Source organism: Carcharodon carcharias, chromosome 12, assembly GCF_017639515.1.
Source record: "Carcharodon carcharias isolate sCarCar2 chromosome 12, sCarCar2.pri, whole genome shotgun sequence".
NCBI lineage: Eukaryota > Metazoa > Chordata > Chondrichthyes > Lamniformes > Lamnidae > Carcharodon > Carcharodon carcharias.
Genome location: NC_054478.1, coordinates 103843539 through 103861861, shown reverse-complemented (window position 1 = coordinate 103861861; position 18323 = coordinate 103843539). Strand labels below are relative to the sequence as shown.

Below are 18323 nucleotides of genomic sequence, written 5' to 3'. Positions count from 1 at the left end.
ATTCAAGGCACGCATCTGGAAATAAAAATACAAATTGCAAAACAGTTGTGGCAGCTGTTTCAAGCTTCCCTCTGGGATTTGAGCAGCTCAGCATTTACCATCTGCAGTGTCATAACAGAAATATACAGTTTCTTGTTGACTTATTTGCCCCAAGTTACAAAGCATAGCAAAGAGTTCACAGTTGCCCCCAGCTTTCAGCGGGTTGCTTCCTTCCTACTTTTTTCGCCAGGTAACTTATAATTGGGAGGGTTACACTGTAGATTCTTCCTCCAGCCTTGGGCTAGACAAATCTTCCAGCCTCTTTTGACTCTTCACAAACTCGGTCCTCAAACTGAGCATGAATGGAGTGAATGATAGAGTCAGCATTTTCTCTGCTTAATGATGCTGGTCTGGCTAATTATATCTTTTCCTTGCTCTCTACCTTTTAGTTGGCTGCAGAGTACCACAAGAAATAATTCTTTCTCTCTGTGATATTTCTAGGGTTAAACAGAACCCTTTGTGACCTGATCTCAAAATGGCTTTCTCTATCCTCTTTTCCATGGCAACAGGGAACACATTAAGCAGAATTTTTCGCTGAGTGGGAAGGCATGCGCTTGACTCGCTCGAGTGTAAAATGATACGTGATGATGTTGGGTGAGCGTTCCAACGTCATTGTGCACTTGCGCGATATTTCGGTCAGCGGTGCGCGGGGGATTTGGCAGCACGCCCACCGACAATTAAAAGGCCTGTTAAGGCCACTAACAATCCAATTGGTTTAAAATTTTCACTGCCCATCAAACCTTATGGTTGGGGGCAGGCGAAAAGGCCAGGTGGCCTTTGCATTTTTTGTGAAACCTCATCCACGAGCGAGACGAGGTTTCGATCCATCATTAAAAAAAAAATTCACCTTAATTTCTAATATGTCCCTGCTCCTATGACAGAGTCATGTGAGGGGACATGTTTTTTAACACCTTAAAATTCTTCATTCTTTATTTTTAAAACTGCTCATCTCCTTGAGGCAGCTCTGTGCCTCAGCGAGCTTTTCCAGCATGCGCCCATGTGCATAAGCGAAGTTTGCGTTTGCCTTCCTCCCTCCGCCCCCCCTCACAGGAACACTGAGTGCAGCAGCATGCGATTCACGCTGGATGGGCCTTAATTGGCCCACCGGTGTGAAATCGCCATTCAGCCCTGATCACAGTTGGAGGTTGGCTTACCGACCCACCCCGCTGAGCCCGTCAGATGAGGGCAAAATTCTTCCCATTAGCTTTATATCTAATTAGAAGCGCTAATCAGTTATCTTTGCTCACAACTATCTTTCATCTTAGAAATAAAAGGATAGATTCCAACACAACTCTTTACATCTTTCTGGAGATGTCTGTGAATTCTACCTGTCACTGTGTAATTTGCTCCCCACCTGATACACGGCATTACATAGTACCTTGGTGTTGCTAGGTTTGTTACCTACCTGGGTTGGGGAATTTTCCTTGCCCTCTACATTCCATGCGTTCCGCCCTTTACGAAAAACCTTTCAAAACCCAAATTCATTTGTGAACAAAGATACATTTATGTATGCAACAAAATGACTTTTCCGCTGCCTGCTGTGACAGGACCATGGAGTTCAATTTAATTTATTTAATAGTAAGAAATTATAAATCTGTTTTGAATTTTTAGGATGTTTTGTTTTACTTTTTTATTCTTTAATGGGACGTGGGCATCGCTGGCTAGATCAGCATATTTATTGCCCATCTCTAATTTCCCTTGAGAATGTGGTAGTGAGCTGCCTTCTTGAACCGCTGCAGTCCATGTGGCGTAGGTACACCCATAATGCTGTTAGGAAGGGAGTTCCAGGATTTTAACCCAGCAAAAGTGAAGGAATGGCAATATAGTTCCAAGTCAGGATGGTGTATGCTTGGAGGAGAACTTGGAGGTTGTGGTGTTCCCATGCATCTGCTGCCCTTGTCCTTCTCTAGGTGGCAGAAGTTGCCGGTTTGGTAGGTGCTGTCTAAGGAACCATGGTGAGTTGTTGCAGTGCATTTTGTAGATGATGCACACTGCTGTCACTGTGCATTGGTGCTGCAGAGTTTAGATCTGATCCATTGGCTATGGGATTGCTTAGCTCTGCCTATTGTATGCTGCTTTTGCTGTTTGGCATGCATATCATCCTGTGTTATAGCTTATCCAAATTGACACCTCATTTTTAAGTATGCCAGGTGCTGCTCCTAGCAAGCTCTCCTCCACCCTTCAATAAAGCAGGGTTGATTCCCCGGCTTGATGGTAATGGTAGAGTGGGGGTTATGCTGGGCCATGACATTACAGATGGGTTGTCTACTCCCACTGATGGCCCACAGTGCCTCATGGATGCCCAATCTTGAGTTGTTAGATCTGTTCAAAATCTATCTCATTTAGCATGGTGTTAGTGCCGCACAACACAATGGCGGGTATCGTCAATGTGAACACTGGACTTCGTCTCCAAAGGAACTGTGCGGTGGTCACTCCAACCATTACTGTCATGAATAGATGCATCTGCAACAGATATATTGGTAAGGACGAGGTCAAGTTGATTTTTCCCTTTTGTTGGCTCCCTCACCACCTATTGCAGACCCATTCTAGTAGCTATGTTCATTAGCACTTGGCCAGCTCAGTCAGTAGTGGTGCTACTGAGTTACTCTTGGTGATGGACACTGAAGTCCCCCATCTAGAGTAAATTCTGTGCTCTAGTCTCCCTCAGTGCTTCTTCCAACTGGTGTTCAACATGGAGGAATACTGCTTCATCAGCTGAGGGGGTGTGGTGGGTGGTAATCAGCAGATGGGTTCCTTGCCCATGTTTGACCTGATGCCATGAAGCTTCCTGGGTCCAGAATCGATGTTGAGAACTCCCAGGGCAACTCTCTCCCAACTGCATACCGTGTGCAGCCACCCCTGGTGGCTCTGTCTGGTCAGTGGGACATGACATGCCCAGGGATGGTGATGGTAGTGTCTGGGACATTTTTTATTCTTTCAAGGGATGTGGGCATCACTGGCTAGGCCAGCATTTATATTGCCCATCCCTAACTGCCCTTGAGAAGATGGTTGTGAGCTGCCTTCTTGAACCGCTGCTGTCCATATGATGTAGGTACACTCACGGTGTTGTTAGGTCGTTCCAGGATTTTGACCCAGCGACAATGAAGGAATGGCAATATAGTTCCAAGTCAGGATGGTGTATGTTGCTTGGAAGGGAACTTCCAGGTGGTGGTGTTCTATGCATCTGCTGCTCTTGACCTTCTAGATGGTAGAGGTCATGGGTTTGGCAGGCAATGTCGAAAAAGCAGTGCATTGGTGGTGGAGGGAGTGGATGTTGAAGATGTGCCAGTCAAACAGACTGCTTTGTCCTGGATGGTATTGAACGACTTGGTATGATTCCATGGGTATAACTATGTCAGGCTGTTGCTTGACTAGTCTGTGGGACTGCTGCCCCAATTTTGGCACAAATGCCCAGCAGGGTTGGCAGGGCTGAGTTTGCTGTTGTTATTTCTAGTGCTTAGGCTGATGCCAGGTTATCTGTCTAGTTGCATTCCTTTTTGTAGGCTTTGTAGCGCTTTGATACAACTGAGTGGCTTGCTATACTATTTCAGAGGGCACTTAAGAGGCAACCACATTGATGTGGATCTGGAGTCACATGTAGGCCATGTAAGGGCATTAGTGAACCAGATTGGTTAGTATTTAAAAACCATTGTTTCATGGTCACTATTACCAGGACTAACTTTGTGTATTTAAATTCCACAAGCAGCCGTGGTGGGATTTGAACCCATGGCTCCGGAGCCTTAGCCTCAACCTCTGAATTACTGGTTCAGTGATATTACCATTATGCCACCGTCTCTTGTCTTTTGAAATGGAATGAAATGGTGTATGAAAGATAATTATTTTTCTTTTGCAGGCAGTTACGGTTTATTGATGTTGATGAATTTCGTAATCGTAAGGATTCAATGGAGCTAACTGCATTCCAGGTCTTGTCTATGAGGCAAATTGAATCTGCAAAAGATCAACTCCTTAAAAAGTATGACCAATCTAAAGAAATGTCAAATAGGAATAGTTATATGCTCTTTTCTTTCAGCTTGGATTGATCTTTGATCATTTCTTTATCGTACATATTTATCTGGCAAACAAAGGTTATTTGTAAGATGTGTCACCAACACATAAATATGACATTCAAAGTACTGTAACCTTTATTGCAAGTGAAAAATAAGTTTTCATATCCAGGTTTTAACTGGTGGTTTTACGAATGTGTTTTAGATGGTTTCCTGAAGTCCAAAATATTTATTACCTGGGAAATAAACGGAAGCAGGTTCCCAGCAATACCAATCATGCCAAACTACTGTCTTTCTTTAATTGTGCTGCTACTCTGATGACTTCACAACTGCAAAGCTTAACCCTAAAGTCCATTCAAGACTATACTGATCTGATTGTACAACGACCGGTATGTGCAATGTGCTGCAAAATATATTTCTTAGTCATCATCATGCAGACTATAGAAACATCCTGACAAATAGTGATGGAAGTTTTATTTCATGTTTTTCATAGTTTATAGTTAGTTGTTTGGTAGTACAATACCTAAGCATTGCTGAAAAAAGAAACATGCTATCAAAAACAACAAATTATACTGCATGAGAAGAGAGTGCTGATTGGTCTTGCCAATTTCTTGCAAACTATCCTGATGTGCAAGATGAAAAGCTTTGATAGCATGTCTCTTTTTTCAACAATACTCAAGTTTATAGAGTGTCGTGGATAATATATTTAAGTTGTTGCTCTGTTGATGATTTTGCAGGGGAAGATTTGAGTTTAGGCTTTTGAAGCTATTACCATGAAAATCTAGGGGAGAATTTTCCGGTCGGTGAGCTGGGGCGGGGCCCACTTGCCGACGTGTAAAATGACGCACGGTGAAGTTGGGCAGGTGCCTGACGTCACCGCGCGTCATTTAGCTTTTCAGTTCGGCAGGCACACAGCTGAGTCAGCTGCGCGCCCGCAGAACTGTCAAAGGCCTATTAAGGCCTGTTAAAAGCTAATTAAATCAATTAAATGAGCTGACTGTCCAACTTTAAGGTTGGCAGGCAGGTGAAGAGCCCAGGCGGCCTTCGCATTTTTCATGGAACCCCATCCAAAGGCGGGATGAGGTTTCATGAAGTGTTTTAATGTGTATAAAGTGTTTTAAATGTATAAATTAAATACATTTTTAAATTAATGTTCCTTGACATGTTCCAGCTTTTGAGACACTGTCACATGAGGGGACATGTCTTAAAATATTTTCAATTCTTTATTTCAATGTTTGAACCTTAAACAAATCTCCCTGAGGCACAGAGGTGCCTCAGGGAGATTTCTGTGCTCTTTCGCACACATGCACGAAAGAGCGCAGGCCTGGACTCAGGGAATCCCCCCCCACCAACCCCCCCACCCTGCCCGCACAGGGAGTGCTCAAAGCTTCCTGGTGAGTGTCATGCTGGGCGGGCCTTAATTGGCCCACCCATGTAAAATTGCGGTGCGCACCTGAGCTGGGGCGTTGACTGGGTTTGCACTTGCTCCTGCCTGCCCTTGCACAACTCCCCCCCGATGGGGAAAATTCAGCCCCTAGTGTATATGACTCACTTGCCTAACGTTTTGGTTGCTGTTACAGTTTAAACAATCAAAAGTGGCCACAGTTCGTATGCAACAATTTCAGAAATTGTTTCATTCTTTTCTAACATGTAATGTTTGAAAGGATGTTAGCTCCAATTTTGCAATATTGGAAATATTGTGTGCATGTGCTTGATGCATGAGTGTGCCAATGTCCATAGCCTGGGAATGATTACATCGAACCTTGTAATATAAAGCCCCCAACCCTGTTTTGAATAGATTACAGAGGCCAGAAACGTTTATGGAGGGAGATTGATTGGTGCCACAACTAGCAGGTACTAGCATCTAGAACCACACCTACCGTACCTTGTAAAATTCACCAAGGATGCAACTTTCGTGTCACCATGCACTTTCTCCTTTCTAGGTCCAACTAATTAGATGTTACCTGCACTATTTAAACAAATAAAACCTAGCTTTTGTTGAATTTCAGGGTATTTTATATTGCTCCTCATAATTTGAAAAATAAAAAAAATGTTGTCACTGGAGCGATAACACTCTGTATATCCAAAACAAAAATAAAAACAAAAAACTGCAGATGCTGGAAATCCAAAACAGAAACAGAATTACCTGGAAAAACTCAGCAGGTCTGGCAGCATTGGCGGAGAAGAACAAAGTTGACGTTTCGAACTTTGTTCTTCTCCGCCGATGCTGCCAGACCTGCTAAGTTTTTCCAGGTAATTCTGTTTTTGTTTTGGATTTCCAGCATCTGCAGTTTTTTGTTTTTATTTTTGTTTTTAACACTCTATATATCGTAGTTATCATCAATAAGGAGAACAGTGTCGCTTTTGATAGAATCCATTGGCTCATTGATAGAAATGAGAAATACTATGAAATGCTGAGGGATGCCTGCACAGTTGTTTTAATAAGAAGATGGCACTTATAGGCCATCAAGACTTGCATGGATGTATGCTATACACTAGATTTTATGCGAAACAACTTTTATGTTACACAACTTAAAATCCTGCATGTTGCCTGATTAATTCCTAAGCATAATATGCTGCCATATGTTATTTTATGTAATAGACTGCTAGTATTCATTAAGTTTCTCATTTTCAAATCCTTATATTTAGATTTAATTATTATGTGCTTAAAGAAAATCGGCACTTTATGCTTGCATTCCATTCAGATTTAATAGCCACATGTAAATACTGAAGAAGTAAGAGTGCAACCCATTGAGATAGGTTTTCATTTCAATTGTATTTGTCTGGAATTTTATATCTAGGATTCCATACGCGTTTATGAACACCCAGGTTTCATTTTGCGTCTGATCTTAAAAAACAACAGTGTTCAATTTGAACCAGAATTCAAGGATTTTGAACTGATATTCTTGAGTGTTTATGATGTCATGCTGAAAACAGCGAATAAAGTGCCAAGAGTTGAGACAAAGTTGTATACTGAATGGGTAAGTGATGTTTACGTTCTGATATATGTCCAAAATTAATAGAGACTCAAAATTATACATTATTTTTATTTTGTTACATTCATATTAGTGGTAATACACACATTTTTACAATTATTTTGGATGACAGGAAATCAGTTTTTTTCAGCATTGTAGAAATTATCCTCATTTCTTCATGACCTGTCCATCTAAATAAATGAGAATTTACAAATAATCCCATTGGACATTTATGATGTTGTGTTGCAAATTGTGAATCTAGCGCCAAGAGTTGGAAAAAAATCTGTACATTGAAAAGCTGTGATTATTTTAAAAACATGTTTGCCAGAACAAAGAGTGTTAGTTCAGTGTTCAAAGCCACAAAATCACTTTTGTATATTTATCTTCGTTCATACTAATTTTGGCCACAAGGTTGATTCCAAGTTTAAGACATCTTAGTTACCCTGAGCTGGGTCTCTAAACTTTAGAAAAGCTTAGATTTGGGAGTGATATAGTTAAGCTATACAAGATAATGGTGAGATTAGATCACATTTATTTCAACTGAGTAGGTTAGTGAGGACCAGGGAAACACTTACAAGTTATGCAATTGAAAAACTAGTTTGAATGTTTGATGATTCTTTTCCTGGAGAATATTGGACCTGTGAAATAAATTTTTGGTTCATGCATTCATTGAACACTGTTTCACTGCATTCCATCATTTGAGAGCTGGGGTTTTTAATGGCAGAGGTGGAGATCACCCATATAAAGCTATTATCCTGGAAGGTAAATTAGGGCCACCAACTTGATCTCATGGATTAATTTCTATTGTGTAAGGGAGCCAAAGATGATTTTCTAATTCCCGGCCACATCATTGACTTTTAATCTGGCTTTTTGCCACCACCAACAACAAGTACTTGTATTTATTTGTGTCTTCAATGTAATCAAATGTCCCAAGGTAATTAGGGATGGACAACAAATGTTGACCTAGCCTGCGATGTCCTTACCCCCTGGAAGCATAAAAAGGCACCTCACTGGAGTATTATTAAACAAAATTGGATGCCAAGCCATAAAAGAAGATTTAATGGCAGATGAGCTTGTTCAAAGAGCTATAGGTTAAGGAGGAAAGAAAAGAAAAGCAGAGAGATTCATGGAGGAAATTCCAGAGCTTAGGACCGTGACAATGGAAAGTGTGGCTGCCAATGGCACACAAGAACAAAAGAAATAGGAGCAGGAATGGACCATTTGGCCCCTTGAGGCCATTCAGTACGATCATGGTTGATCTTCTACTTTAATCCACTTTCCAGCTTGTTCCCCAGATCCCTTAATTCCCTGAAAGATCAAAAATATATTGATATCAGCATTAAAAATACTCAATGATGTGCATTCAGAACTCGCTGGTGTAGATATTTTCAAAGATTCACAACCCTCTGAGTGACAGAATTTCTCTTCATCTCCATTCTAAATGCTTGATTCCTTATCCTGTGGCTGCGCTCCCATGTTCTACATCCTGCTGGGACTGTTCTACAATTGAGAGATTTTTGGAAAATCATAATCAGTGTATCCACTTTGCTAATGGTATGTTAATTGTAATATTTAGATTAAAGATACACTAATGAAGGGTATTGATTGATTAAGTATCTTGAGCATATATAAGGAGAGACGTTTTGTGATTGATAGGCACTGCAGGGGCTGGAGTGCATCATCAGCCCCAGGAGCATTATTTTTCTTCATTTGAGAGGTTTCCTTTAAAGTTTTTTTTGTTACAATGCCCTTTAAGGGGCTGCTAATTTGTTCATTAGTTTATTTGTTATTTATTTTTATTGGCACTCAGAAGATTATAAAGAGAGTTGTCTGGGACACTTAGTGTTGGTTTGAGAGGAGGCAGACATATGTAACATTGCATTCCATAAATATATCTAGTGTTAAGTAAAATGTTGGCGCCTGGTTTCCTACTTCACCATCTGGCTTCAGAATGAATTAACAACTATCTTTGCAGATTTTAAGAACCCTAGGATCTAAGCCTTTAGTTTCTGGGGATCTGTCAGCTTTTAGTTCCTTAAGTTTCTCCAATACTTTTTCTCTGCTGGTGTTAATTAACTTATGTCTCTCACTCTTAATAGCCCCTTGGTTACTAACTATTTCTGGTATGTAATTTGTGTCCATAGTGAATGCAGATACAAAATATTCGTCCAATGTCACTGCCATTTTCTCATTCCCCATTGTCCTGCAATCTGCTTTTATATTTGTGGCTAGTTTATACTCATGTTCTTTTTTGCTCCCTTATTATCGATTTTTGGTGTCCTTTGCAAGTTTCTAAAACATTCCCAATCCTCTGGCTTACTACTAGCCTTCTCAGCATTAAGCCTCTTCTTTTTATCTAACAGTTTTAAAAAATTCATTTACGGGATGTGGACGTCGCTGACTGACCCAGTATTTATTGCCCATCGCTAATTGCCCCTGAGAAGATGGTGGTGAGCTGCCTTCTTGAACCACTGCAGTCCATGTGGTGTAAGTACACCCACAGTGCTTTTAGGGGTACCAGGTTTTTGACCCAGCGACAGTGAAGGAACGTTGATATATTCCCAAGTCAGGACGGTGAGTGACTTGGAGGTGAACTTCCGGGTGGTGGCGTTCCCATCTATCTGCAGCCCTTGTCCTTCTAGATGGTAGTGGTCGTGGGTTTGGAAGATGCTGTCTAAGGACCCTTTGTGAATTCCTGCAGTGCATCTTTTAGATGGTACACACTGCTACTATTATGCATCGGTGGTGGAGGGAGTGAATGCTTGTGAATGGTGTGCCATTCAAGCGGGCTGCTTTGTCCTGGATGGTGTCAAGCTTCTTGAGTGTTGTGGGAGCTGCACTTATTCAGGCGAGTGATGATAATTGCATCACACTCCTAACTTGTGCCTTGTAGATGGTGGACAGGCTTTGGGGAGTCAGGAGCTGGGTTACTCGTTGCAGGATTCCTAGCCTCTGACCAGCTCTTATAGCCACAGTATTTATATGGCTAGTTCAGTTCAATTTCTGGTCAATGGTAACCCCCACCCCCACCCGGAAGTTGATAGTAGGCTGATTCAGTGATGGTAATGCCATTGAATGTCAAGGGGTGGTGGTTAGATTCTCTCTTGTTGGAGATGGTCATTGCCTGGCACTTGTGTGGCGCAAATGTTACTTGCCACTTGTCAGCCCAAGCCTGGATATTGTCCAGGTCTTACTGCATTTTGACATGGATTGCTTCAGATGTCAAGGGCAGTCACTCTCACCTCACCTGTGGAGTTCAGCTCTTTTGTCCATGTTTGAACCAAGGCTTTAAGGTCAGGAGCTGAGTGACTCTGGTGGAACCCAAACTGGGTGTCAGTGAGCAGGTTATCGCAAATCTTATTTGTCCCTACAACCACACCAACCCCCTCCACTTCTCTCCCCCTACCCAAAACCGTCCCCCCCCACACCTTAAACTAGCTTATATTTCACCCCTTTCTTGGATTCACTCAAGTTCTGTCGAAGGGTCATGAGGACTCGAAACGTCAACTCTTTTCTTCTCCGCCGATGCTGCCAGACCTGCTGAGTTTTTCCAGGTAACTCTGTTTTTGTATCGCAAATCAAGTGCTGCTTGAAAGCACTGTTGATGACCCCTTCCATCTGATGATGGAGAGTAGCCTGATGGGGCGGTAATTGGCTGGGTTGGATTTGTCCTGTTTTTTGTGTACCGGACATACCCGGGCAATTTTCCACACAGTCAGGTAGATGCCAGTGTTGTAGCTTGACGAGGGAGCATAGCAAGTTCTGGAGCCCAAGCCTTCAGTACTATTGCCGGATTATTTTCAAGGTCATAGCCTTTGCACTATCCAGTGCCTTCAGCTGTTTCTTGATATCACATGGAGTGAATCAAATTGGCTAAATACTGGCATCTGTGATGCTGGGGACCTCTAAAGGAGACTGAGGTGGATCATTCACTCGGCACTTCTGGCTGAACATTGTTGCGAATGCTTCAGCCTTATCTTTTGCACTGATGCACTAGGCTCCTCCATCATTGAGGATGGGGAAATTTGTGGAGCCTCCTGCTTCAGTGAGTTGTTTAATTGTCCACCACCATTCATGACTGGATGTGGTAGGATTGCAGAGTTTAGATCTGATACCTTGGTTCTGGAATTGCTTGGCTCTGGTTGTCACTTGCTGCTTATGCAGTTTGGCATGCAAGTAGTCCTCTGTTTACATTCAGCTGGTTGACACTTCATTTTTAGGTTTACCTAATGCTGCTCCTGTTATGCCCTCCTGCACTCTTCATTGAACCAGGGTTGATCCCCTGGCTTGGTGATAATGATAGAGTTGGGGACATGCCGGGCCATGAGGTTAGAGATTGTGGTTGAGCACAATTCTGCAGCTGCTGATGGCCCACAGCACCTCATGGATGCCCAGCCTTGAGTTGCTAGATCTTTTTGAAATCTATCTCATTTAGCATGGTGGTATTGCCACACACAACACAATGGAGAGTATCCTCAATGTGCAGATGGGATTTTGTCTCAGCAAAGACTGTGTGGCAGTCACTCCTACCGACACTGTCATGGGCAGATGCATCTGTGGCCAGCTGGTTGGTGAGGATGAGGTCAAGTATGTTTTCCCTCTTGTTTCCGTCGTCACTTGCTGCAGACCCAGTCTAGCAGCTATGTCCTTTAGGACCCGGCCAGCTCGGCCTGTGGTGGTGCAACCAAGTCACTCTTGGTGGTGGACATTGAGGTCCCTGCCCAGAGTACATTTTCAGTCCTTGCCGCCCTCAGTGCTTCCTTCACATGGTGTTCAACATGGAGGGGTGTGCGGTATGTGGTAATCAGCAGGAGGTTTCCTTGCCCATGTTTAACCTAATGCCATGAGACTTTATGGGACCGGAGTTGATGTTGAGGACTCCCAGGGCAACTCCCTCTTTGCCCTGATTGTTTTCCACTGTGCTGCCACCTCTGCTGCATCTGTCCTGCTGGTGGGACATACCTAGTGACGGTGATGGTGGGATGGTGGTGTCTGGGACATGATCTGTAAGGTATGATTCCATGAGTATGACTATGTTAGGCTGTTGTTTGACTAGTCTGTGAGGTAGCTCTCCCAATTTTGGCACAAGCCCCCAGATGTTAGTAAGGAGGACTTGCAGGGTTGGCAGGGTTGTAAGGTCAATGCTGGGTGGTCTGCGTGTTCCTTTTTAGCAGTTTTATATATTTCAGAGGCCAACAGCCTCTGGAGTCTGGAGCCACACATAGGCCAGACCGGGCAAGGATGGCAGATTTCCTTCCCTAAAGGTGAACCAAATGGGTTTTTACGACAATCGACAATGGTCATCATTAGACTTTTATTTCCCGATTTTTGCTGAATTCAAATTTCACCATCTGCCGTGGTGGGATTCAAACCTGGGTCCCCAGGGTCTCTGGATTACCAGTCCAGTGACAATATCAGTGACAGGAACAGTGACAGTCCTGTCGAGTGACAATACCACTATGCCATCTTAAGTATCACTTAATTTGATGTATGTCACGGATGGAGTTTTCTTGCTGAGTTTTTGCTTTTTATTTGAATGTTGTCTTGTTCACCATTTTGAATTGTTTCTTTAAATGTTTCCCACTGTTTATTTACTGCAGACCTTTTAGTTTATTTACCCAATCAACTTTAACTGTTCCTTTATTCCTATGTAACTGGCTTTGTTTAAGTTGAAGATCCTTGTTTGGGAATTGAGTATGTCGCTTTTAATTCTTATATGGAATTCAATTATATGATCCTCACTTTTTCCCTGAAGATCTTTTACAATTAAATTATTAATTAAACCACCATCATTGCACAATATTAAATCCAAAATAGCTTTATGTCTTGATTCCACAACAAGTAGTTCCAGGAGACTGTCACAAAGCATTTTACAAACTCTTTCAAACTACCTTTGTCAAATTGATTTGTCCAATCTATATAAATGTTAAAGGCTCCACACAATAATTTCTTGCTTAACACGCTGTACGATGGTGTAACCAGTGTTCAGGGGCCTATAAACCTATGAACTACTCCAACCAGTGTTTTTTGATCCTCATTATTCCAGTTTCCATCCATACTGATTCCACTTCATGATCTTCTGAGCCAAAATCCATTTGCACTGCACTGCTGTCCTTCTGTTGTCCTTTACAATCTTCTGAGCCAGGATCCTTTCTCACTACTGCCTTTATGTCATCCTTTACTATCAGGGCTGGTCCACCTCCTTTTCCGTTTGGTCCGTCTTTTTGAAATGTTTGTATCCTGGAATATTTATTTTTCAATCTTGGGCAATTGTAACCATGACCTGAATTTTACTGGCCCACGCAAGATGGGATCAAAGTGGGGAGGCCAGTGAAATTCTGCAGGAATCCCAGACGGATTCCTGCCATCGACCGATTTTTCCAAGGCAGCTGGCGTGGTGGATCTAAGACAGAAAGAAGGCAAAGCTTTGCATAAATAGGGCAGAATTTTACGTCCCAACCCAATCAGGCGTAAAATCGCCCGAGAAGAAATCAGGTGAGTGTCCCAACGTCATCCCACTCTCCCACGATATTTCACTTGGTGGGCAGGCATGAAAGTTGGAAGCATGCCTGTTGACATTTATGATAGAATTAAATCCATTAATGGCACAATTGTCTCCGATTTTTCATGGCCTGTCTAACCTTACAGTTGGCGGATGGGCGAAGCGGCCAGGCTGCTTTTACTTTTTCATCAAACCTCATCCAAGGGCGGGATGAGGTTTCCGTTATTAGATCAAATAAAAATAAAAATCTGTGGGCAGTATTTTTATCAGCTATATGTTCAGGTGCCTGATTGTGATGCTCGGACATTTATTTTCTGATTTCTAAAACTTTATTTCATGGTTTTCAGGTCTGCAGCTCCCTGAGGCAGCTCTCTGCCATCAGGAAGCCTTCTCTCAGTGCTCGCCCGCGTCCACGTTGATGTCATCGCCTGCCCTCCTCCCACCCCCACCCTAGCAGCGCTGAGCTTTTCAGTGCACGCTTCATGCTGGCTGACCGTTAATTGGTCAGCCAGTGTGAAATTGCGGACAGGGGGTGGATCAGGGTCAGCAGTCCGTTTCCCAGCTGATCCCAGGCCCGCCAATCGTGCTCGCCCGCCGAGCTGAGCATTCAGGCCTATGAGGCAAAAGGCCACGGTTTTACCAGAGAATTGTGATCTTATTAGGGGCAAATGGGAATCACAGAGGGCGAAATCAGGTGTGAAACCAGCCAGCTGTGTCAGCAGTATAATAGGTAAGTCTGTGAACCTGGCTGCAGTGTGTGTTCTCACGCCAAGCTATCAGGTTTGGTGGCTCTGGAGAGGGAGGGGCTAAGATGGTTTCTGCTTCTGGGAAAGTGTTGGCAGGTCCTAAGAACCCACTGAAGAAAGGACCAATGTCACAATGAGTATCAAAGCAGTGGAGGCTTTATTATCAGTTGATGGGTGAAATGTTAATGTATTCTGGCTCATTCTTCAGTGAGAAGGCGAGTGATCCAGAGAGGGATATGCAGCCAGGTGTTGTGCCCTTGCAGAGGCAAGAAGAGTTCCAGTGGCCAGAGGAAAGCCTTGAACGTGAACGAGGAGGGCGCATGGGGCAGCCTGTGCAGTCTGATCACAGAAGGCACCAGGCAGAGGCAAAGATTCATCAACATCTCCAAGCATCTATGCCTATGATGACTGCACCTTTCCAGGGAAGTGGTTACAGAGCTACATGGAATGATGGAACAGGAGTTGGGGCCACTGGAATGTGGTGGCTGCCTGTCATCTTAAATGTGACATTGGCATTCAATTTTTATGCGATTGGGTCATTGCAAAGATCCTCTGGAGAAGTGGTGTGGCCTCTCGCAGCAGCCCATCACTGATAAAGGAGGTCATAGATGCCATGTACAATCAGGCTGGCCAATACATCAAATTGTTATGAATGCTGAACTTTACAAGACAATTATGTTTCAAAATGTCCCTTTAACTTAAAAGTAAAACATGGTTCTGAAAAAGGGTATGGTGAATTCTGGATAAACGCCTCAGTTCTAAGAAGTGCCTATGTGATCTCAGGCTGCCATGGGGAGGGAAAGTCAAATAGAAACCCATTGAGGTTGTAATGAACTCAAGGATGACCAGTACCTTTTTAAAAAGAAATTCAGATTCCCAGGCCAAAATATTAGGCTCCCTCCCACCTGGTGGGATATTACGGTCCCACCGAATTGAATGGAGACTTAAATGGCTCGCTGCATCTGCCGGGGGGAGACAAGCTGCATCAGGGCTGTGAAATCCTGGCCCCAGTTATTAACTGAACGAATTACACCAGAAGGTTTCACGTTTTAGGGCAAAAATCTTTTTACAATACAAGAATTAAACAGAGCAAGAACTGCGAACAACACATATTTCTTAAAAGCTTTTTTTTTGAGCCCCAAAATCCCAACTGAATATTCTTCATTCAACTGCTAATTTCACCCAGGGTTCCCCTATACAGGACCTTCAGAGTTCTTTGACTTCTCCTGGGACCAAACCATGGTGTGCCACAGCTCCCAGGAATTTATTTTGATTCTTTTCAGTGTTCCTGCTACTCTTTGAGGTATGAGATGTATGACACATGTGGCCATAAAGGCTCCATTGCAACAGCCAGGCTCCTTTATGAACAGGAAGGGCTTTCACTTGCTCAGTGTTCAAAGTGCGTGTGACCACCGTAAGAACTTCATGCGAGTGCCTGCGAGGTTTTCTGGTAGCTGCCACAACTCACAACTCCTGAGACAGTCCCAATTGCCTCAGCTTTTCAAGCTGCCTGAGTGCTTTGTGGCTGGATCCTGGGGGACAAAGCAAGTCATTGCTTCTGACCCCTGTATGCAACCCCAACACACAGGCAGAAGACAAATATAACAGCAGCCACATAAACTAAAGGGCCACCATTGAGCAGGCCATTGGCCTCTTGAAGATGAGGTTTTGACACCCTGATAGACCGAGGGAAGCCCTACATGATGCACCCTCCATGGCATCCTGCATCAATGTCATTTGCTGTGAATTGCACAACCTTGCAGTGAAGTGTGGAACAGCGCTGTTAAATTCATAGATTTGAGACTTGTATGTTACTGATCAAGGGCCACACAAGGTATAGACCATGGTTATGAATGACAACAGATTTATTAAGCAACACAAGGTCATAACTCTGCATGGCATTTCAAATCATTTCCAAATACAACAAATTCTAAACATTTTACGAGATATGTGACCACATTTGCTTTTTCAAGGCATTAACACATATAGTTAGAACATTAATTCTCTTCTCAACATCATGGGGGTGACCTTCCCCTTGTTGGGCGGGCTCGGGAGCGGCTGCGCAACGTCTGCCGTCCATGATGGGACCCCGAGCACGATTTCACACTGGCTAGCCAATTAATGGCCAGCCAGCATGAATCACGTGCTGAAACGCTTAGCACTGCCTGGGTTGTGGGGAGGAGGAGGGCGAGCGTGGAAGTTAGCGCATGCGCAGGGGGTGCTCTCATAGAAAACTCCCTGAAGGTATGGAGCTGCCTCAGGGAGCTGAAAATTTTCTTCATTAAAAGTAAAGTTTTAAAAAATAAGGAAAACAAGTCCCCTCATGTGATTCTGTCACATGAGCAGGGGCAAGTTGCAAATGAGCTCTGAAAATTTTTATCCTATTTTTAATTAACATCGGAAACCTCATCCGCCTGTGCTTGAGGTTTCCTCAAAAATCAAAAGGCCACTTGGCCTATTCACCCGCCTGCCAACCATAAGGGAAATATTCTGTTTAATTAATTGAGTAATGGGCTTAACAGCCCTCTTAAATGCCCGCAAGGTGGGCTGCTGACTCCTGTGCACGTGTGCCAGTCGAAATATTGCACGCTATTTCAAGCTCATGCATATCGGGTGTGCGTCTGCACGCCGAGGTGAAAATTCAGACCCATGATTTGTTCCTCAAACTTCAACACATTATAAACCACAATACTACGTGATTGCAATTTCAGCATAAGGTGTCAGACAGACCATGTTTAAGTTTGTCAAATACTTAACTACTTTTGTTCTTATCACAGCTTGCCTAACCACATTATTTAACAATCAAATCTTGACATTTTCCAAATAAGATTAGCTGTCACGCTTTGTACTTTGGCCTTGGCATAAAAAGACAACTAACATCATGAGAACATCATAAAAAGATCATAAAAAGACTACTAAACCTTATAGTGCTGGAGCCAGAGGAAGATATTAAGTGAGCCATGTCTACAGAGGAGGAAGATGATCATGAGGCACCTCAAGAAATGCCACTCAATGAAGGTGGCACCAGGGGCCCAGGCAACAGGAGACTGGCAAACATGGCAAGTAGACATGTAACCTGCTCATCAGCAGGCGTTAAATATTCACTCCCTCCATCATCGATGCACAATGGCAGCTGTGTACACCATCTACAAGATGCACTGCAGTAACTTGCCAAGCCTCCCTTGACAGCATTTTTCAAACCCATGACCTTTACCACGTAGAAGGACAAGGGCAGCAGATGCATGGGAACACCACCCGCCTGCAAGTTCCCCTTCAAGTAACACACCACCCTGACTTGGAACTATATTGCTGCTCAAAATCCCGGAACCCCCTAACAGCACTGTGGGTCAAAATCATGGAACTCTCTAATAACATTGTGGGTGAGCCTACACCAATTGACTGCATCAGTTCAAGATGGCAACTCACCACCACCTTCTCAAGGGTAATTAGGAAAGTGCAATAAATGCTGGCCACATCCCGTGAATGAATAAATATAAAATTAGGTGCACCTACACCGGATGGAGTCTTGTGGTTCAAGAAGGCAGCTCACCATCACCTTCTCAAGGGATGGGCAACAAATTCTGACCTTGCAATGCCACCATCCTATGATAGAGTAAAGAAAAATCCTGCCCCATGTCTCTTTAATGGCACTTAGAGCAAAACCATTTATTTCTATTTGTGTCACAAGTTCAACCATCTGATTGTGAATGGGTCACACATTCCGAAAACAAGCTTTTAATTTTATTCTTTTTTCTGTGGACCTTATTTGATGATACAATATTGCCATTAAACTTTCAATCCCTTTCTATCCCATTCTGCCTGTCTTTACCCAAATTGCTGCACTGCTCTATTGCTTGTTGGCTGTTAACAGTTCACTGAAGGTATAATTAAAATGAGGATGCTGAAGAGGCTGGCATTAGAAGAGTGCAGATATCCTGGAGGGTTGTAGGGCTGGAGGTTATTACAGAGATAGGTAAGGGTGAAGCCATGGAGGGACGTGAAAGCAAATATGAGGGGCTGGATTTTACCAGGGGCTGTTTGGCCTGGGTGGCAGGAA

General features: G+C 43.3%; 1 protein-coding gene across 1 annotated transcript in view; it reads left to right on the top strand.

Moving 5' to 3' along the window:
* dnah7 (dynein, axonemal, heavy chain 7) overlaps nucleotides 1-18323 on the top strand; it is a 616407-nt gene that overhangs the window by 67168 nt on the left and 530916 nt on the right. Inside the window, exons 9-12 of the mRNA XM_041200170.1 lie at nucleotides 3893-4012; nucleotides 4249-4432; nucleotides 6845-7024; nucleotides 16574-16591. Coding sequence (XP_041056104.1) covers nucleotides 3893-4012; nucleotides 4249-4432; nucleotides 6845-7024; nucleotides 16574-16591 — 502 coding nt within the window. The remainder of the gene's footprint in view (nucleotides 1-3892; nucleotides 4013-4248; nucleotides 4433-6844; nucleotides 7025-16573; nucleotides 16592-18323) is intronic.